This window comes from Syngnathus typhle, linkage group LG11 (genome assembly GCF_033458585.1).
Source record: "Syngnathus typhle isolate RoL2023-S1 ecotype Sweden linkage group LG11, RoL_Styp_1.0, whole genome shotgun sequence".
NCBI lineage: Eukaryota > Metazoa > Chordata > Actinopteri > Syngnathiformes > Syngnathidae > Syngnathus > Syngnathus typhle.
In genome coordinates this window covers 1,094,771-1,115,369 of record NC_083748.1, presented here as the reverse complement: position 1 = coordinate 1,115,369, position 20,599 = coordinate 1,094,771, and the positions used below count along the sequence as shown (strand labels likewise).

The following is a 20,599-nucleotide window of genomic DNA, read 5'->3' as shown; positions in this document are numbered from 1 at the left end:
TCGAGCAAGCGTCTGATAAGAGAGCATTGCGGTCGTATGGAGCGTGTTTGAAGTGAACAGCAGAGACGAAAGGAACAAGGCAAAGTGTTGTGAAATAAAATATTACCTGTAATACGCATTTTGTTATTTGCTGATTGAAACTGCTAATTAAACTGTGAATTGAAACTAATAGGAAGAAAACAACTCTCGCTCTTTATATAGCTGACGTGTCTTGCGCATCCGTTCTGCGCATCGGATCCATAGTGCGCATGCGCAGTCATACTGCCTCCGTATGACGTCCGGTCCGTGATGGAGATTAAAAAACAAACAATATTTGACAATAACACACCATCAAGGATTGCACCATCGCATCAAACGATGTGTCGTCATTTATGAATTTTACGGACTAAGTGTGTTGGGCAGGATGGCTGAATGCGATGCGCGATTGACAACAAACAAGAAGAAAGGTGATTTCAAGTTTTATTTCGAGGGAGATTTGTCATGTCTCGTCCCCAGTTTTGCTTTGTGTCTAGGTTGCCATAGTTTCTGTTCGCGTCGCCCCTCCCTTCCTGTGTCACCTCAATCAACGTAACGTGTTTTGTATTTAAGTCCTGTCTGCCCCTCGCTCACCGTCGGATCATTGCATGTGTTACTGTCATGATGTCTGTTTGCTTTCTGTTCCTGTCTTTGGTAATGTCACCCTGTCTTTTTGTTCCACGTCTTTGTCGGTCAGTCCTGTTGTTGGTTTTGTTGTACCATGATTTTGTTAAAAAAAAAAATAATAATAAAATTGTACCCATGTATAATGCGCACCCCAGATTTTGGGACAAGTTAAATTTAGTTAAATTTTGCGCATTATACAAGGAAAAAAACGGTATGTGTAGTGTGTATACAAATATAAAAATCTGTTTTTCTACAAAGGTGGCAAGTGTAAAAACAAATCTGAAGACAATAAACTGGAATATTTGAAAGGAAGAAACGATCTCATCGACCCAAAGGCTGTGTCGGCGATAAAAACAAACAGAAAAATTCAGCTGAGCGTCATGGCCAGAGGCGTAGCCGAGCCGGGGCGATGCCCCGGTTAGGACTCCCTGCGCCCCGGTTGAAAAAAAATCGCGCTTTTTCGATTCTTCATTTTCATGCCGTTTTTTTCTTTCGGTCTTGCGCGAATGTGCCTGCGCTATTCTATGTGCGCGATGTTATCCATTCACCGTTTGCCTCCCGGACCCGGATGTTGTTTTAGCGATCAGCGAACGGCGTGGGTGATGTTCGATTTTTTTTCCTGTGGGCGCGCGCCCCTACTGGAAGAATTCCTGGCTACGCCTCTGGTCATGGCCCTGACGTTAACTTAGCTAGTGTGCAGCGAATAAATAAGGGACGAGGTGAGTCGAGGGGCTAGGCGTAGATCTCCGCGGTGGGGGCCTTTGTGTAGATGGGCTTCCTGACCAGCTCGTAGCTTCCCTCGTCTTTTTTCTTCATGCGGTGAAGCAGCAGCACCACAAGCAAAACCGCTACCGTCAGGGCCACCCCACCGCCGCAGATTAGTGCTGCGAGCAAAAGCACAAGCAAAACATCACTATTTGTCTTTCTAAAACCTATATTAGCACTTCCCAGTGGCTTATGTTCAGAACTGACAATTCTCCAGCCCATGCCAGAAGATAGCCTAATACCTCGAAACTGTATGGGTGTGAGGTGCAGGTAGGGCTGGGCGATATGTCTGAAAAGTATAGCAGCATAGAAATATTGGTGGATATTGATTGGAAACCAGGAGATATTTTAACAGATAATACTTAACCAATGAAAGTGTCAAAAAGTGGAGCATAAAGAGGAAATGCAGTTTTAAACAATGTGCTTCGTACGGCTGGCTGGCATTTTTTCTAAATACAAGCGTCTCACATCAGACAATATGGGGAATGGCGGCACATGAGAAAGCCTCACCTGCGAGGACTTCCATCCTGGTGAAGACGCCTTCAGCGGCGTGTGACATCAGCACATTGGACGGAAGCTGGCTGCCCAGGCGAGGACTGTTGCGCACCGAACGGATCTCATTGTCGTCCGGCGCAGTCTCCGGCTCTGGGTCGTGGTGGACGGCAGGGCCAGACCGCTCCGGAATCCCGTTGTCTGCCTTGGGATGCTGGCAAATGGCAATAGGACTGGCATGAGTCTAGGGGGCATCCCGATCTCTCAGCAATCCGAGCGATCGACTCAACAGACGCCGGCCTGAAGTCACCGCCGAAGAATGCTGGTCTCACTTTGTTGGGGCTTTTCATTCCAAATGTCAACATTACAAATGAGACGCGCTTCACTTGCCCAGCCGACTTGAGCACAGAGAGGCCAATTCCCCCATGATGGCATTTTCGGTTGCGTTTTGGTTTGCTCAACACCGTCTTCAACAAATGTGCGCCGTTTGCTTTCAAAGTGCACATTGGCCCGGCAGTTTCTGCCCCCTGGTGGCCATGGAGTCAGTAAAACACCAACCAAATGAGGAAAATGAGAAAAGAGAAACGATGTTGACTTTGGACGTCCAAGGGGCTTCGAGACTATTTCAAGCCGCCCCGATTCCGGCCCATGACAATTGCGCGCCCGGTGGCGGCATGGGCACCTTACCTCGGTGGGCGGCAACCAGACACGTCCGCTCTTGCTCTCTGTGGACAAAAACATCATTAGGATTGTGCTTGCAGCTTTGAGCGTGGCCGCCGCAACGCGCACAAACCGTTGGCGTCGCCCGACCCCGACGTCTCATCCTCGTAGTCTTCATCTTCCTCGTCATTGTACGAGTCTTCGTAGTAGTCTTTCACCGTCTGGTCTTGGTCTTCCTGGTTGTCGTCTGTGAAGCCAAAGTCTCCTGACGACTCCCCCGGGTGGTTCTGGAGGCTCTCCATGGCCATGGGAGGCATCCACGTCTCCGTCTCCCTCGTCTGCTGGCACATGGGAATGTTGTCGGGCAGCGTTGCTTTCCATAATCAAATGCTTCAAGGACTTTGCTTAAGCGGATAAGAACGTCGATGGGACCCCTAGGAGAGTTTTGGAGGCTCTCTTGGCAATTCCGTCCAAGCACTGCTTTCCTTTGTGAACTTGAATTTGGAGCTCTCTGGGAAAACAGACTGCCTTTGCTCCGACATCTGCGCTTCTTCGACATGAAACACGTCTCGCCGAGGTTCTCCAGCGGCAACCGTGAATACGCTCGTCTTCACAAGCAGGGCAGCTCAATACCCTCAAAACGCGGTGCACTCATTTTGGGGTGCCCCCGCATGGCAAACGTGCACGGTGACAACACAAGAGGCAGACAAGGTCCGGCGGTGAGGGCCTGTCTGGCCGCCAGCTATCTGCTACGGACACACGAACGCACATTTGCCGGATTGGTGACTTTGCCCTGCACCACAAACGCAATTCAAAAACATTTATTCGTGCGCAGATGTGATAAGAGCGACACCACAATGGAGAACGGGAACACCAAATTCGGCTTCGCCTTATTTCAGCCTGATTCCAGACGTTTCCGGAACATCGCCGTTCACAGTGCTGTGATGAGGCAGTCGCAGGAAATGTTTATCAGTCGGTCAAGGAGGGCCTGGGAAGTCGCAACGAAATGGTGTCCGCATTCCAGCCATGTGTGAGAGAGACAGGGATCCATGTCCACTGAGAGCCTCAGTACGTGGTCCGTTGAGACACTTTCAAGTGTGCAAAATCCTCTCAAGAGCTGCTCGGGGTCAGCTGAGGTCACATTCACACGGAAAGAACAAGGAGAGAGGAGGGAACTCAAAAGGAGGAAAGCACAAGGAAGAACGGCCCAGCAAAGAATGTGCTGCAACTCTTTAATCGCCAGTGCTAAGCTACCTGGAGTTGGGGGGTGGAGCGGGGGCCTCTTGGAGTATGGGTGTGGATGGCATCCTGCTTGGCGTTTGGGGGTTAGGCTTAGGCTCCACTGCAAACATCTCAAAATTTTAACATGATCACATATGTGGAAATAGCTGACATTTGTTCTAGTCCGCGCGCGCGCACACATACACACAGACAATACACTACCGTTTTTTTCCGTGTATAGTGCGCCCCCATGTATAGTACGCACCCCTAAAAATGGCATGCTGATGCTGGAAAAAAGCTTGTACCCATGTATAATACGCACCCAATTTTTATGAATTTTTTTTTTTTTTTTTTTAAGTCCCAATGATCGTCACACACGCAGGGAGGCAATGGGTCCCATTTTTATAGTCTTTGGTATGGTCTTAACTAGGCTGGATGTAATTTTTTTTGTTGGCGTTGATTTCTCCGACTGCCCGTAAACGCACCACCGCGCTCCGTGCGCGCACGGGACAGCAAACGAGCAGGTGATCGAGCAAGCGTCTGATACGAGAGCATTGCGGTCGCATGGAGCGTGTTTGAAAAAATTAAAAAAAAATTTGTACCCATGTATAATGCGCACCCCAGATTTTAGGACAATAAATTAGTTAAATTTTGCGCACTATACACGGAAAAAAACGGTAGTCACTCAAACTCGCACGCACATTCGCTGCTTGATTTGAAGTTTGTCAAAGTTGACTTCTCAGACGCACGTCCAGATTTTAACAAGGTATTGGGGGCTGACGTGACTTGGGGGCAAAAGTGAGTCGGAGACCTCCCAGGGACTCATTACGGAATGATAGCATACACGCGCACGTCCAAACAACCAGCTCCCAGCTCCCAACCAGAGTTAAAGTTGTTGAAAAGTCGGGGCGGGTGCCGGGGCGGCGAATAAGGGACACGGCGTTTGCTCGGTTCGCCCGTGATTCGATGAGCTTTCGGGGTCGCCGTCAGCCACAAGGAACTTAGCACTTAGCTTCGACCAGTAAACTTTGTTTTGCTTTTCCAACGTTCCCAGCCAAAGGGCGCGAGGGGGGAAACAAGTGCGGACAAAAGGCAAGAAACAAGAAGGCGCGCGGAGAGCGACCTTGACTTACCGACTCAGAGGCGACGCTCGAGAACCAAGTGGGGAAAAGGATGAAGAGGCCGAAAGCCAAAAGGTTGTCCGACGTTCCAAAAGATGACATTTAGGATGCCTTTCAATTTTCTCAACGGCGAGCCAAAAAGGAAGCAACGGTTGCGGGACCTCGACTCAGAGTCTCAGGGAACCCTTGTTCTTGTTGTTCTCTTTTTTCTTGTTGTTATTCTTCTTGGTCTTGTTGTTATTCTTCTTGTTCTTGTCCTGTCAACTTTGGCGGGCGACTTTTACCGACTCTGTCGTTTGATGCCTCGCGTATAGCTTGTGCCCTCGCGGCTCTCCGCCAATGAGCGGCCAACAAGCATCTTACGTCACCGCCTTCATTTCCCGTTATTCTGTCACGTGAACCTTTTGGTCACGCCTCCGCTCAATCCGACCTGCGATCCAGCAACGCTCAAGCGCATTGACCTTGCTCGCACTTCTTGACCTTTGCGATATTGGGTGTCGTTACAAAGACTTTGTGCATATATTTTCATTTTCATCCATCCATCCATCCATCCATCCATCCATCCATCCATTTTCTGAACCGCTTAGTCCCCATCGGGCAGTAGGGGTACACCCTGAACCGGTTGCCAGCCAATCGCAGGGCACACAGAGACAAACAACCATTTGCACTCGCACTCATACCTAGGGACAATTTGGAGTCTTCAAACGGCCTACCAAGCATGTTTTTTGGGATGTGGGAGGAGACCGGAGTGCCCGGAGAAAACCCACGCGGGCCCGGGGAGAACATGCAAACTCCACACAGGGAGGGCCGGAGGTGGAATCGAAATGTAAAAACAAAAAAGAAAAAAGAAAGGAATGTAAAACGAAATAAATGGACGACTGCTCCTCAGTTGTTCACTGTAAATTTGAACTGAAGATCACTTATTCTACAGGTGGGCGCATGAAGCGTCCCGGGGTCACTAGCACCTCCTGCCATAAGGCTGGAGAACCTTTTTTTCATTGCCTCCGTAAGGTCTCTGTTCAAAGCCGTTTTATTCATCTAAAGCAGGGGTCACAACACGGTGCCCGAGGGCACCAGGTCGCCCGTGAGGAACGCATGAGTCGCCCGCAGGACTGTTCTAAAATTAGCTGAAATAGCGGCACTTGTCAGTGAGCTGCATCTATTTATTTTATGGTCAAACCTAGGTTTCGAACGTCCTGGTTCACGAACAAATCGGAGTTTGAAAAAATCAGCGAACGGCGTGGGTGATGTTAGATTTTTTTTCCTGTGGGCGTGCGCCCCTACTGGAAAAATTCATGGCTACGCCTCTGTCCGTTGTTATTGTATTTTCGTTACTTTGAGGATTGTATTAACCCCTAATCATCCCTCCAAAGAAAGCAAGTGGGAGCAGTAAAGCCATCCTAAAACACAAAGACGCTCTTAAAGCAATGGGACAGTGAGCGCCCAGCGCGCTGCGGCTGCGTGATCGGACCAAATTAAGCTCCCTGCGCACTGAGGTCCACTTAAATTTTGGAACGTATATCAGGACTTTAAAAATATATTCTAAATTTTAGCGACGGCTCTGTCACAATAATGCGACCAGCGCGGTGCAGTTGCGCGGTCGGCCACGCGCTACTGTTGCGCGTTCGGCGGTGCGCTGCAGTTGCGCGATCGGACAAAATTAAGATGCCTGGCGCACTTAGGTCCACTTAAATTTTGGAAAGTACATCAGGACTTTAACGATATTTTCTAAATTTCAGCGACGGTTCTGTCACAATAATGCGACGAGCGCGGTGCAGCTGCGTGGTGGACGGCGCGCTACGGTTGCGCGTTCGGCGGTGCGCTGCAGTTGCGCGATCGGATAGATATGTGCAAATGAAAAAAATGTGACACATCTGTCGTTTCTGGGTAGAATATCTTAGGTAGACCCACTGACACCGTGGCCCTGAGCCACTGGACTGTGTTTACTCTTGTACCGAGATTGATCCCTGTCATAGATTCTTTTTATGGTCACCATTTTGGGGCAACGAAGTTAGCAAGTTTGCCAAGGTAGACACCATTCCTCAGGCCCTCCTCCAGTTCTGTGGTGGTGGGCAGCTCTTCTTCCAGGCAGGCTTCCATCCATCGTTTGGCCTCCTCCAGATGACACAGGTACTCTGGTGGGTCTCATCACCAAGGGCGACGAGACTCAATACATGTTGGAGGTTGACCTTCTGACCACGTGGTGCAAGGACAACAAGGTCCTGCTGAACGTCAACAAGACCAAGGAGATTGTTGTTGACTTCCGGAAGGGTCACACCCAACACCTGCCGCTGACCATTGACGGTGCTGTGGTGGAGAGAGTGAGCAGCACCAGGTTCCTGGGGGTGCACATCAGTGAGGATCTCTCCTGGTCCACCAACACCGCATCACTGGCGAAGAAGGTCCAGCGCCGCCTGTACTTCCTGCGGAAACTCAGGCGAGGGTGTGCTCCTCCGGCCGTCATGACTACATTTTACCATGGCACCATTGAGAGCGTCCTCTCCAGTTGTATTGCTGTTTGGGGTGGTAGCTGCACTGACTACAACATGAAGGCCCTCCAGCGCATAGTGAACACGGCTGGTAAGATTATTGGTGCTTCACTCCCCTCCTTGAAAGACATTTACACCTCCCATCTCACCCGCAAGGCGACCACGATTGAGAGTGATGTGAGTCACCCCGCTCACTCTTTGTTCGATCTTCTGCCCTCTGGGAAGAGGTACAGGAGCCTGCGCTCCCGCACCACCAGACTCACCAACAGCTTCATACTCCAGGCTGTTAGGGTCCTGAGCTCTCTCCCCCCTTCTGCGTAGCGTCCTGTACTTTTCCGCTATATTCTGACTGCTGTATGCACACTTGCTCCATTTTGCTCCTCTTATTTATTGTGTTACCGTTTTTTTCCGTGTATAGTGCGCAAAATTTAACTAATTTATTGTCCTAAAATCTGGGGTGCGCATTATACATGGGTACAAATTTTTATTTTATTTTTTCAAACACGCTCCATGCGACCGCAATGCTCTCGTGTCAGACGCTTGCTCGATCACCTGCTCGTTTGCTGTCCCGTGCGCGCACGGAGCGCGGTGGTGCGTTTACGGGCAGTCGGAGAAATCAACGCCAACAAAAAAAATTACATCCAGCCTAGTTAAGACCATACCAAAGACTATAAAAATGGGACCCATTGCCTCCCTGCGTGTGTGACGATCATTGGGACTTAAAAAAAAAAATAAAAAATTCATAAAAATTGGGTGCGTATTATACATGGGTACAAGCTTTTTTCCAGCATCAGCATGCCATTTTTAGGGGTGCGTACTATACATGGGGGCGCACTATACACGGAAAAAAACGGTATTTGTTTATTTATTATTTATTCATCACCCTTATTATTCATTGTTTGTGCTGTAGTGGGTTGACATAATTCACCCGGAACCTAAGTTCACGTTGCCGAGTTCCGGTGGGATGGTTTATACGTGTGGGAGTTTCCGGTTTGAGTAGTGTGTGTTAGGATCTCGAAGGAAAAAGAGTCGGCCCGTGGTTGAGAGAAGCAAGTTATAAATGTCATTAAAACAACTGCCGTTGGCACCGTCATTTATCACTCCGCCTCCGACTCCAGTCCTTGCACACCACACTGGTGACCCTGACATCAGTCCCGCTGAGGATTCCGGGACTGAACAGAATACCGAGCGAGACGGCATGGCGCATTCCGCCGTCCTTAGGCTGCCTGAGTTTTGGGAGACTTCTGCAGCAACGTGGTTCGCACAGGCGGAGGCTCAGTTCGCCCTCCGGGGAATTACGGATGACGCCACATGCTACTACCACGTTGTCTCGGCACTCGGAAGCTCCACCGCGGCCAGAGCCGTAAGTTTCATCACTTCCCCTCCGGCCCAGGATAAATATGCGGGGCTCAAGGCTTATCTCCTCAGGATTTTTGAACTGTCGCGATCCGAACGAGCCCGGCGCCTGCTTGCTATTCAAGGCATGGGGGACAGCAAACCCTCTGAACACATGGAGATGATGTTAAACCTGCTGGGTGGGGAAGAGCCGAATTTTCTTTTCATTGAACTGTTTCTGCGACATATGCCGCCGCACGTCCAAACGGCCCTCGCAAATACGACCATTACGGAGCCGCGTGCTCTTTCGGAGGAAGCGGACCGTTTCTACTTGGCCACCCAGCGTTTTGCCCCTGGTGTGCTGGCCCCAACACGCAGCTACACGTCCCCGAGCGCTGGCGTTTCCCCTGGCAGAGGACGCGCTGCAACTGACAGCCGCACCAACACAGGTTTGTGCTACTTCCATGCACGTTTTGGCGCCAAGGCTAAAAGGTGCCGCTCCCCTTGCAACTTCGACACGACGGGAAACGCCAAGGCCTGCGCTCAGTAGTGGCCGTGACCGCAGGCAAAAAGAACCGGCTGCTGTTCGTTGAGGACTCCCTCTCTGGTCGCAGATTCCTCTGTGACACCGGCGCCCAGAGAAGCGACAGTGGACGCCGCCGCTGGAGGGTTGCACGGCCCGCCCTTAACATCCGCCAACGACACCCCCATCAGGACGTATGGCACAAGGACTGTGGACGTATGTTTCGGGGGTCAGCGTTTCACATGGGACTTTGTCACTGCCGACATCTCCTTCCCCCTGCTTGGCGCAGATTTTTTGTGCGCCCACGGACTACTCGTGGATGTTAAGAACGGCCGCCTGGTGGACGCGTTAACCTTCTCCTCCTTCGCATGTGTCCGCGATGAGGGGAGTTATGTGAGTCTCTCCAGTTCGCTCTCCGAGGGCGACATGTACCAGAAACTCCTCGGAGAGTTCCCCAGCCTTACACGGCCCACTTTTGCCGCCACCACAGCTAAACATGGGGTCGAGCACCACATCGAGACCAAAGGGCCCCCCATCTACGCTAGGGCCCGACGGCTCAACCCGGAGAGACTGACGATTGCTCGGGCCGAGTTCGCCAACATGGAACGCCTTGGTATTGTTCGCCGCTCTGACAGCCCGTGGGCCTCCCCACTCCACATGGTGCCTAAGCCGGACGGTGGTTGGCGCCCGTGTGGCGACTACCGCCGCCTCAATGATGCCACCACGCCCGACCGCTACCCGGTCCCCCATGTTCAGGACTTTTCGAAACATCTAGCGGGGAAGCGCCTGTTCTCCAAAGTGGACCTAGTGCGGGGCTATCACCAAGTCCCGGTGCACCTTGCTGACATCCCTAAAACGGCGGTGGTGACTCCTTTCGGGCTTTTCGAGTTTCTTAGGATGCCCTTCGGCCTGAAAAACGCGGCCCAGTCCTTCCAGCGGTTGATGGACTCTGCGCTTAGGGACATGCCTTTCATCTTCGTCTACTTGGACGATGTCCTCGTCGCCAGCTCCTCGGAGGAGGAGCATGCGGCACACCTGCAGGCCCTTTTCACAAGGCTCGACCAGCATGGCCTGATCATTAACCCGGCGAAGTGCGTCTTCGGGGTGCCGTCGATCCAGTTTCTTGGGCATCTCATCGGCAGTAATGGGGCCACCCCCCTCCCGACACGGGTGGAAGCAGTCTCCGCTTTTCCCCGCCCACGTTCGGCCCGGGGGCTCCGGGAGTTCCTTGGGATGGTTACGTTCTACCACCGATTCATACGCTGGGCGGCCCACATTATGCACCCACTGTATGAGGCCCTTAAGGGTAAGACCCCCAACCAGGACATCGACTGGACCCCCGAGAGGATCAAAGCTTTCGAGGATACTAAGGCTGCGCTGTGCCAGGCCACCTTGTTGGTCCACCCGTCGCCTGGAGCCCCGGTCGCCCTCACAACCGACGCATCTGACTACGCAGTTGGTGCTGTATTTGAGCAGTGGGTTGGTGGCGCCTGGCAACCGCTCGCCTTGTTCAGCCGCCAGCTGGTCCCTAGGGAGCGCAAATACAGAACATTCGACAGGGAGCTACTCGGCGTCTGGTTGGCGATCCGCCATTTCCGCTCCATCCTGGAAGGCCGTGAGTTTACGGTTTTCGTCGACCACAAGCCCCTCACGTTCTCTATGTCCAAGGTGGCTGAGCCGTAGTCCGCCCGCCAGCAGCGTCAGCTGTCATTTATCTCTGAGTACACCACAGATATCCGACACATCGCCGGCAAGTCCAACGTGGTCGCCGATTGCCTCTCTAGAGCGGTCGTCCACACGGTTCAGCTGGGGCTCGACTACTCAAGTATGAGTGCTGACCAAGCCTCTGATCCTGGGATCCAGTCGCTCAGAGACTCTGACACTGGGCTGCGTCTGGAGGTGGTCGCGGTTGGCGACTCAGGAGTCAGGCTGTGGTGCGACCTCTCCACCGGCCAACCTAGACCACTTGTCCCTGCCGGCTGGCAGCGGGCTGTCTTTGAGGCGATACACGGCCTGTCCCATCCTGGAAGAAAAGCGTCCGTGAGGCTGGTGGCTCAGAAGTTCGTCTGGAAAGGGCTGAAGAGGGACGTGCGGGCCTGGGTCGACTCGTGTGTGGCTTGTCAGCGTGCGAAGGTGCACCGCCATACCAAGGCCCCGTTGGAGCCGTTCACTGTCCCCGAGAGGAGGTTCGACCACGTCAACATCGACCTTGTGGGCCCGCTCCCCCCTTCCCATGGTTTCACCTACCTCCTCACCATGGTGGACAGGACGACCCGTTGGCCTGAGGCCGTCCCCCTCTCCTGAACCCCTGCTGCTGACGTGGCCCGGGCGTTTATTGGCACATGGGTCGCGCGCTTTGGATAACCTTCAGACCTCTCCTCGGACCGGGGTGCACAGTTTACTTCCGAGATCTGGAATGTGGTGGCTGGAGGCTTGGGCGTCAAGCTGCACCGCACCACCGCTTATCACCCCCAGGCTAACGGGCTGTGCGAGCGGTTCCACCGCTCCATGACGGCTGCTCTACGCGCCAGTCTGGTGGATGGCAACTGGGTGGACAGACTTCCCTGGGTCATGCTGGGCCTCAGGACGGCCCCTAAGGAGGACTTGCAGTCCTCGTCTGCTGAGCTCGTCTACGGCCAGGTACTACGAGTTCCTGGGGACTTCATTCCAGACGCCACGACGCCTTGGTCGGCGGCCGGGCAGCGGTCCTCCCTGCTGGAAGTTGCCGGGACGTTCGCACCTGTCCCCACGTCACGGCACTGCACCCCTGTTTCCCGGGTGCCCACCAACCTACGCTCGGCGGGTTTTGTGTTCATCCGCCACGACGCCCACCGCGGGCCGTTGCGTCCGCCTTACGACGGGCCTTTTAAGGTCTGGCAGCACGGGAGTAAGAGCATGGTCGTGGACATCGGCGGTAGGCCTGAGACTATCTCGGTTGATAGGATTAAGCCTGCCCACGTGGATGTTTCCCGGACATTGGAATTGGCGCAGGCCCCACGCCGCGGACGCCCCCCAGCGCCTCGCCCCTCCGACCTGACCGAGCTCCCCCCTGCCCGACCGACAACGCGACCGTCCAGCCCAGCGGTCTTTCCGGCGGCGCCCCCTACCCTTGACCCCCTGCCAGCCCCTGCCACCTACACCCGCTGTGGTCGGGCTGTCGTTCCTTTCCGGCGCGGGGATTTTGACTATGGGTGAATTCTGGGGGGGCATGTGTAGTGGGTTGACATAATTCACCCGGAACCTAAGTTCACGTTGCCGAGTTCCGGTGGGATGGTTTATACGTGTGGGAGTTTCCGGTTTGAGTAGTGTGTGTTAGGATCTCGAAGGAAAAAGAGTCGGCCCGTGGTTGAGAGAAGCAAGTTATAAATGTCATTAAAACAACTGCCGTTGGCACCGTCATTTATCACTCCGCCTCCGACTCCAGTCCTTGCACACCACAGTGCCTTCTTTTCTTTTTTGTGTTGTTTGCTTGTATGTATGTATGTCGTGTACTGTCTTGTCACCGTGGGATAGTGGAAACGTAATTTCGATTTCTTTGTGTGTCTTGGCATGTGAAGAGATTGACAATAAAGCAGACTTTGACTTTGACATGTGAACTGGAAATGACAATAATAACACACAGTGAACGCCAAATTGAGCAAATTGGGTATTTCAGAAGTGTGTGTCCAACTGGTAGCCCTTTGCCTTAATCAGTACCCAGGAAGTAGCTCTCAGTTTAAGAAAGGTTGGTGACCTCTGTTCTAGACAGTGTGCCGATCCAATCACATGGCGACAACTGGACGTTGTCCCCGGGCCGTTTCGTCTTTGTCCAATCGACGCAAAGCGCGGAGAGGGAAGTTTTGCTTGGCGCCGCTCTCAGCCAATGAAAAGCCGAGGCTTTCTCTGACGTCCGCCCAGACTCGCGTGTTAGTTACCGGCGAGTGATTGTGAGTGTTGCGCTAGGCTAGGTCTGAGGAGACTCGGCAAACTCAGTAAAGGCGAAGGGCTTAAGTTGGTTCCGCGGCAGAAATTGTCATTTTTGGTTTGCACGTCCGAGAGGCTCCAATGTTGAGTTCAAGCGGCCTGTTGGTGGCTGTGCTGCTCGCTACGGTGCTGGCGACGTGCGAGGCGCTCAAAGAAGGAGAATGTGAAGGTAAGCTGAAGAAGCCCGGCCGACGGTCGGCTAACCTTCGCCCAGGCAAGTCCTTTCCGAAAAACCCAGAGATCTCCTGGAAAAAAATTACAAGTAGCCCTGTTCGGTTACCGAATGAGTATGAACAACCCAACGTTATAATTCTAGTGAGTATCATAATAATTTCCGTGCGAACTGGAAGTGCTGAAATGGAAGCGTCAAAGAAATGTAGCCCAGTGGTAATGTTGGCCGTGAATTTCGTGATAGCTACAAGTACATGTTCTGCCGGACGGCACAAGTGTGCCACCTCGCTGTGTAGACGTCATTTTAGAGCACGAGTGCGTCAAAGTCAAAGCTACGGCGCCAAATCGGCGATGGGCACATTTGCCAATTTACTGGGAACTGCACCGCCGTTGTCACTTTGCTTTCTCTTTCTGGCCAATTTGGAACGAGAAGGAAATCAAAGAGAGCCAATAAAAGTACAGGTTGAGTTCTTCATCAGCACCAACAAGTGATGAATGATTGGAGCAAGCAGCCGATGACTTGTGTTGTGGGTTGTTTTTGTTGCAGTGTGTGTGACTTTTTTGGGCAAGTTCTACGAGTCGCTTCAGGAGCACAAAGCGGACATGAAGAGTGACGATGTGGAAAAGGCGCTCCTCAAGAGTTGCGGAACGGCCAAAGGCAAAGAAAATCGATTTGTACGTCTTGGCGCAAAGGTGACCACCTCGTTGTCGGTGCCGCCGCCCTCCAATGTGCATGTGCATGTGCTTGCGTGCAGTGTTACTACATTGGGGCGACCAGCGACGCAGCCACCAAGATGATCAACGAGGTGTCCAAGCCGCTCAGCTACCACGTCCCTGTCGACAAAATATGCAAGAAGCTCAAAAAGAAAGATGGCCAAATCTGCGAATTGAGATACGGTACCTGCTACTCAAACTTTTTCACTCGGGAGACTTTGGGATTCCTTTCCAGTTGGCCTTTGTCTTGTGCCTTTTCATTCCTTCTAATTATTTCTGGGGAAAATGTTTTGGCTCGGGTGAGGGGGGGGGGGGGGATCTGGCAGCTGTCGTCCCAATGGCCTCGCAAAATTAATTAAGCCAGCAAAAGCTCAGCGGGCTAGTGGTAGAGTCTCGCTTTTATGCATTTCTTCGAGTGTGAGGAGGGTCTGTTCATGTTAATTTTATTCATGCACGAAGCGCTAAATTACATTAAACTAGCGAGCGACACGTATAGCTCCAGAGTAGACTGACGGGACCACGAAATAAAGAAAAGGGTGAAGAAATAATAATAATAATAAGAAGCAATCCTGCTAGAGCGCCCCCCGGAGGCCGTAAAAATCCATAAATAGGCCACGCCGCCATTTAAGCCTCGGGCTTCAAAGTAACCTTCTGAATAAAATGCATTAAAAGTTCACGTTCATTACAACTTGTTTTTGGTGAGCAAAATGCCAGAAGAATTTAATTTAAATGCTGATTGATTGGGTTTTAATACAATGCAGATGGTCCAAACAGCGCCACTGCTTTGTGTAATCTCTGAGTCACATGGCAGAGTAAGAGAAAGGGTTTAGAGTAGGGGTGTAAATCGCGGGTTTTGTCACAATACGATATAATCGATACAAAGAACTACGATACGATATTTGCCGATATCTTAAAGCCTGCTGCGATTCATTCACGATATATCGCGATAGTGCTCTACGATCGATATATATATATTTTTTTAATAAAAAATATAGAACAATAACCTGATTTATAACAATTCATACGCAAAATCAACAAGGTACTGCAAACTCTTTATTTAGGAAATAACAAGAGTATTGTAGTATACAAAGTGCTTATTTTAACACTAAACTTTGATGTGTTTTTTCTTTAAATGTGCGGCGAGATTTGTGCTCCCTGAATATTTGATCACCGCATGGCAGGATTTACAAACTGCACGTGTCTTGTCCGTTGAGTCATCTTTTCTTTGGAATCCAAAGTGCTTCCAAACAAATGACTTGAAACCTAAAGGGGAGCCAATTTCCTCGTCTTTTTGGACACTAGCCATAGCACCAGCCCAGGAGCCGCGTACTAGTTGTCGACTCCCCTTTCACGTGCGTGCTCTGCTCACAACACAACACGCGCAGTGCGCTCCCGGAAAGAGGAAGCAAGCAACAATGAACTGGATTTAAAAATAAAGTCGCGTCTAATGTCAGAGGTCAAACACGGCGATATAAAATCGATGTTTACGTTTAGCTCGATGCCAATAAATCGTAGAGCATTATATCGATTAATCGATGTGTATCGATGTATCGTTACACCCCTAGTTTAGAGCCTTTTGACGCAGGTCACCTAGCGAAGAAATGTTCTTTTACATGTAGCTTTCCTTTTCTTAGAAGTCGTAACCTCTTCTTCCGTCTCCTCGTTTGGCTTTTTTTCCTTTCCGAAGAAGCCTTCCAAACATCTCATCTCCAAACAGTGATCATGGGCCTCTTGACTGAGCACACAGCCTTGGGGGGCCCCCGTGCTCAGCGTGATGCTGGCGGAGATTTTGTCGCCAACACGTACTACCTGTGGCCTCTGACAGAGGAAGTCCAGTAGCCAGTTGCAGAGATAGGTACTGAGGCCCAGCGTGTCAAGTTTGCTGATGAGGCGTTGTGGCACAATGGTGTTGAAGGCAGAACTGAACTGCATCTCTGATCAGTCTTCTCCTTGTTTGAGATGAAAGTTTGGAGGGACGGCCGGGTCTTGGTAGATTTGCAGTGGTCTGATACTCCTGCCATTTCAATATAATTGCTTGCACAGTGCTCCTTGAGATGTTTAAAGCTTGGGAAATCTTTTTGTATCCAAATCCGGCTTTAAACTTCTCCACAACAGTATCTCGTACCTGCCTGGTGTGTTCCTTTGTCTTCATGGTTCTCTCTGCGCTTTAAACAGAACCCTGAGACTATCAAAGAGCAGGTGCATTTATACGGAGACTTGATTGCACACAGGTGCATTCTATTATCATCATCAGTCATTTAGTACAACATTGGATCATTCAAAGATCCTCACCAAACTTCTGGAGTGAGTTTGCTGCACTGAAAGTAAAGGGGCTGAATAATATTGCACGTCACTTTTCAGTTTTTATTTTTATTTTTTTTTCAAATTACCGTGATTTGCCATGCATAATGCGCAAAATGTAACTACCGTATTTTGCGCCCTATTAGGCGCACTGGGGTATAAGGCACACCTTCAATGAACGGCCCATTTTAAAACTTTCCACATGTTTGGTGTCTTCCAGGTGGCTTGTGGCAAACTTTAAACGAGACTTTTTATGGATATCTCTGAGAAATGGCTTTCTTCTTGCCACTCTTCCATAAAGGCCAGATTTGTGCAGTGCACGACTGATTGTTGTCCTATGGACAGACTCTCTCACCTCAGCTGTCGTTATCTGCAGTTCATCCAGAGTGATCATGGACCTCTTGGCTGCATCTCTGATCAGTCTTCTCCTTGTTTGAGATGAAACTTTGGAGGGACGGCCGGGTCTTGGTAGATTTGCAGTGGTCTGATACTCCTTCCATTTCAATATAATTGCTTGCACAGTGCTCCTTGAGATGTTTAAAGCTTGGGAAATCTTTTTGTATCCAAATCCGGCTTTTAACTTCTCCACAACAGTATCTCGTACCTGCCTGGTGTGTTCCTTTGTCTTCATGGTTCTCTCTGCGCTTTAAACAGAACCCTGAGACTATCAAAGAGCAGGTGCATTTATACGGAGACTTGATTACACACAGGTGCATTCTATTTATCATCAGTCATTTAGTACAACATTGGATCATTCAAACCTCCTCACCAAACTTCTGGAGTGAGTTTGCTGCACTGAAAGTAAAAGGTTCCGAATAATATTGCACGCCACTTTTCAGTTTTTTATTTTTATTTTTTTTTTTTAATTACCGTGATTTTCCATGCATAATGCGCAAAATTTAACTACCGTATTTTGCGCCCTATTAGGCGCACTGGGGTATAAGGCGCACCTTCAATGAACAGCCCATTTTAAAACTTTGTCCATATATAAGGCGCACTGGACAATAAGGCGCATAAAATAGAAGCTTTACTGCAACAAACTGAGGTTGACTAGGGTTGCGGTATGCACCCACTAGCCAATAACCAACAATCGCGTTTCTCAAACTATCTCCTATAAAATGATTGGAACTGACTAGGGTTCGATCTAACGCATTGGTACTACTTACCTATGTTTCCCTTCCATATCGATCCGTAGATTTACTCGAAACATAAACAGAGCATTCTATTTTGACATGAAATAGCCTCGCACGTATAGCAGCTATCGTTATAGCATTAGCCATCCGCAATTTCCTATGAGCCTCAGCTCGCAATCTCCCATGAGCCTCAGCAAAGTGTAAACAATCGCGTTTCTCAAACGATCTCCTATAAAATGATCAGAACTGACTAAAGTTCGATGTAACGCATTAGTACTACTTACCTATGTTTCCCTTCCATATCGATCCGTAGATTTACTCGAAACATTAACGGAGCAGCCTATTATGAAATGAAATAGCCTGGCGGGTACAACAGCTATTCGGTGACGCCCCCTGACTACAGTTACCGTAATGTTGGGAAGCGATGCGACCTTGTAATTTACTGGTCGTACTAAAACGTACTAAAATGTGTGTACAACCAGTATGGATCAACAAATTCATCACTTGATCCATATATAACGCGCACCGGACTATAAGGCGCACTGTCGACTTTCGATAAAAATTTTGGTTTTTAGGTGCGCCTTATAGGGCGGAAAATACGGTAATTTATTGTCCTAAAATCTGGGGTGCGCATTATCCATGGGTACAACAATTTTTTAAGGAAATCTCCCTCGAAATAAAACTTGAAATCACCTTTCTTCTTGTTTGCTGTCAATCGCGCATCGCATCCAGCCATCCTGCCCAACACACTTAGACAGTAAAATTCATAATTGACGACACATCGTTTGATGCGATGGTGCAATCCTTGACGGTGTGTCATTGTCAAATATTGTTTGTTTTTTAATCTCCATCGCAGACCGGATATCATACGGAGGCCGCCATGACAGTATGTGCAGAACGGATGCGCAAGACACGTCAGCTATATAAAGAGCGAGAGTTCAGTTCTCTACCTATTAGTTTCAATCAGCATATAAGAAAATGCGTATGACAGGTAATATTTTATTTCACAACACTTTGCCTTGTTCCTTTCTTCTCTGCTGTTCACTTCAAACAGGCTCCATACAAACACAATGCTCTCGTATCAGACGCTTGCTCGATCACCTGCTCGTTTGCTGTCACAATGTACCCTACACAAATCCGAAACCTTTCTTTGCTATCGAGTTTGCTAGCGCATGCGCAGGGATACTGACCGGCAGAAATACATCCGGTTGTTCCCAAAGATGATCTTTTTTCTGAAATAATTTTACGTTTACGGACTTAAGAGTCAAGATTTGGGTGCGTATTATACATGGGTACAGGCTTTTTTTCCAGCATCGACATGCCATTTCTAGGGTGCGAATTATGCATGGGGGCGTATTATACATGGGAAATTACGGTATCCAATAAATTTCGTTCCACTTCACGATTGTGTCCCACTTGTTGTTGATTCCTGACAAAACATTTTAATTTTATATCTTTGTTTGATGCCTGAAATGTGGCGAAATGTTGAAAGGTTCAAGGGGGCTGAATACTTTCACAAGGCACTGTAACGTGATGTTGACTGAGGTCATTCTGATGTGCCACCGTATTGTGGGACAATCATGATGACGTATGTTGGGAATTACTTGATTTTGAGCTTGAACTTTACATCGTATGCTGAAAATTTCGTATGTTTAAGCAATTGTATGTCGAGGTTTGACTGTACTGTTATTTTTACGAGTAAGGCTCACTGATATTGGAAGGCCTTTATGTGGAAAAACTTGTATGTAAACTGTAGTGCTTTTATTTCTTGCAATGCCTTTTTAAAAAAAATAAAAAATAATTAAATATTTTTTCACTGGTGAGAGGAGGCAAATGTGCCAGTCAAAGCTGACGGAAACTTGGGCAGTGACTGTTGAACGTGTATACAACTGCGTATTCGCGGGCTGTCCGCTGGTGAGCCATCCCAAAGATGAAGAGACAAATTGAATCTTTTGCGTGTGATTGTGCAGACAAGCAAGTGGACCTGAGCTCTGTGGACCTGAAGAAGCTGAAGGTCAAGGACCTGAAGAAGATTCTGGAAGAGTGGGGCGAGTCGTGCAAAGGCTGCGCCGAAAAGGCGGATGTGATCCGCAAAATCGCCGAGCTGATGCCCAAGTACGCGCCCGGCGCACGGACTGACCTCTGAGCGGCGAGGAGCGGCTCCCTCCTCCCCCTTATCTTTTTTTTCTTCTTCTCCTCACTCAGGATGCCGGCAGGCAGACAGCGCCCCCTGTTTGTGACTTGATGTTTGTGTTTGTATTAAAAGCGTGTTTCCTGAAGGCGCGCGTGCACAAGCAAACCAGTCACATACTGCCATTGAGGCAGGTAATCGATTGCAAGCCACATGTCTAAACATGCTGGTGGCCTTTTTGGACAGCAAAAATTACACATTTTCGCAGCAGGTGCTTTTGCTGTTTGTTTGTTTTATCCAGAGACGTTCGAGTTGCGTTGTATGGTATGTCTGATTGTGCCCTTGTTAATCATTTTACAGCTTTGTCTCCGACACATGCAGGGCTCGATTGTAATGGTATTGCAAGGTTTCTGGAAAAGTACTAAGTGAATTAGAAAGTTTGCTTTATAAAATGTTGTAGGCTCAATAGTTCCTTTTGTACCTTCTGTGTTATGACCAACATGGCGATACCTGCATTGTCACGATGGGAGCGGCCGTCCCAAGGTTCGTCAGCATCGCTATCGAAATATTCCTCATTCATCCATGTTTTCGACAGAGATGACTTGTGCCCAAAAACATTTTGAGGGACTCTGTAAATCTTCGTTTAAGCATCGATTGAATTGTTTCACAGATGAACATGATCAACTTCCTGGAAAAATACAGCCAACTTCCATCACATCCTCTTCAGGTCATTAATATTTGTAAAATATCAAATTGAAGTTGGTGAAGGTGTAATGTCTGAGACGAACTAGAATTGTCCGCTAACCTCAATTCTGCCAAGTTCCTTCACTCGACTGACAACTGGTGATGAGAAATAAACTAAAATGCTCTTTTACTAAATGGCAGAAGATACAATTAATTTTGCCAACCCGAATCCCCTTAACCTGGCCGTTCATGCA

At 49.5% G+C, this 20,599-nt stretch overlaps 2 protein-coding genes across 9 annotated transcripts; one reads left to right on the top strand and one right to left on the bottom strand.

Annotated features, from left to right (window-relative positions):
• Positions 1-446: 446 nt before the first annotated feature.
• On the bottom strand, positions 447-5,296 carry sdc4 (syndecan 4). 6 transcript variants are annotated; one of them, XR_009716275.1, is made up of 6 exons: positions 4,914-5,296; positions 3,814-3,911; positions 2,693-3,690; positions 2,587-2,624; positions 1,918-2,426; positions 1,391-1,526 (listed from the first exon to the last, which is right to left on the bottom strand). XR_009716275.1 is itself a non-coding variant. In XM_061292230.1 (5 exons), exons 1-5 carry the CDS (start codon positions 5,001-5,003, stop codon positions 1,375-1,377), a joined length of 681 nt encoding a protein of 226 aa, XP_061148214.1. In that variant the 5' UTR covers positions 5,004-5,268; the 3' UTR covers positions 447-1,374. The 6 variants fall into 6 exon arrangements, 1 of the variants encoding a protein (XP_061148214.1); XR_009716276.1 differs by having other exon boundaries at positions 3,814-3,901; positions 4,914-5,295; XR_009716277.1 differs by having other exon boundaries at positions 2,693-2,897; positions 4,914-5,294.
• A 7,845-nt stretch (positions 5,297-13,141) lies between these two features.
• manf (mesencephalic astrocyte-derived neurotrophic factor) lies at positions 13,142-20,129 on the top strand. 3 transcript variants are annotated; one of them, XM_061290636.1, is made up of 5 exons: positions 13,143-13,380; positions 13,930-14,057; positions 14,138-14,279; positions 19,501-19,645; positions 19,736-20,129. In XM_061290636.1, the coding sequence occupies exons 1-5, from the start codon at positions 13,293-13,295 to the stop codon at positions 19,773-19,775; spliced, it is 543 nt and encodes a 180-aa protein (XP_061146620.1). In that variant the 5' UTR covers positions 13,143-13,292; the 3' UTR covers positions 19,776-20,129. The 3 variants fall into 3 exon arrangements, with proteins under 3 accessions (XP_061146622.1, XP_061146620.1, XP_061146621.1); XM_061290638.1 differs by lacking the exons at positions 19,501-19,645; positions 19,736-20,129 and adding an exon at positions 18,387-19,341 and having other exon boundaries at positions 13,142-13,380; XM_061290637.1 differs by having other exon boundaries at positions 13,144-13,380; positions 19,501-20,129.
• The last annotated feature ends 470 nt before the right edge of the window (positions 20,130-20,599 follow it).

Coding starts and splice junctions, on each gene's coding strand:
- sdc4 (XM_061292230.1), bottom strand. CDS start 5,003: ATGTCATCTTTTGGAACGTCGGACAACCTTTTGGCTTTCGGCCTCTTC. Junction 2,898..4,913: donor CGAGCGTCGCCTCTGAGTCG/GTAAGTCAAGGT, acceptor ATGTGCCAGCAG/ACGAGGGAGACGGAGACGTG. Junction 2,625..2,692: donor GGGGTCGGGCGACGCCAACG/GTTTGTGCGCGT, acceptor TTTTGTCCACAG/AGAGCAAGAGCGGACGTGTC.
- manf (XM_061290636.1), top strand. CDS start 13,293: ATGTTGAGTTCAAGCGGCCTGTTGGTGGCTGTGCTGCTCGCTACGGTG. Junction 14,058..14,137: donor AAGGCAAAGAAAATCGATTT/GTACGTCTTGGC, acceptor GCTTGCGTGCAG/TGTTACTACATTGGGGCGAC. Junction 19,646..19,735: donor ATCGCCGAGCTGATGCCCAA/GTACGCGCCCGG, acceptor CTCCTCACTCAG/GATGCCGGCAGGCAGACAGC.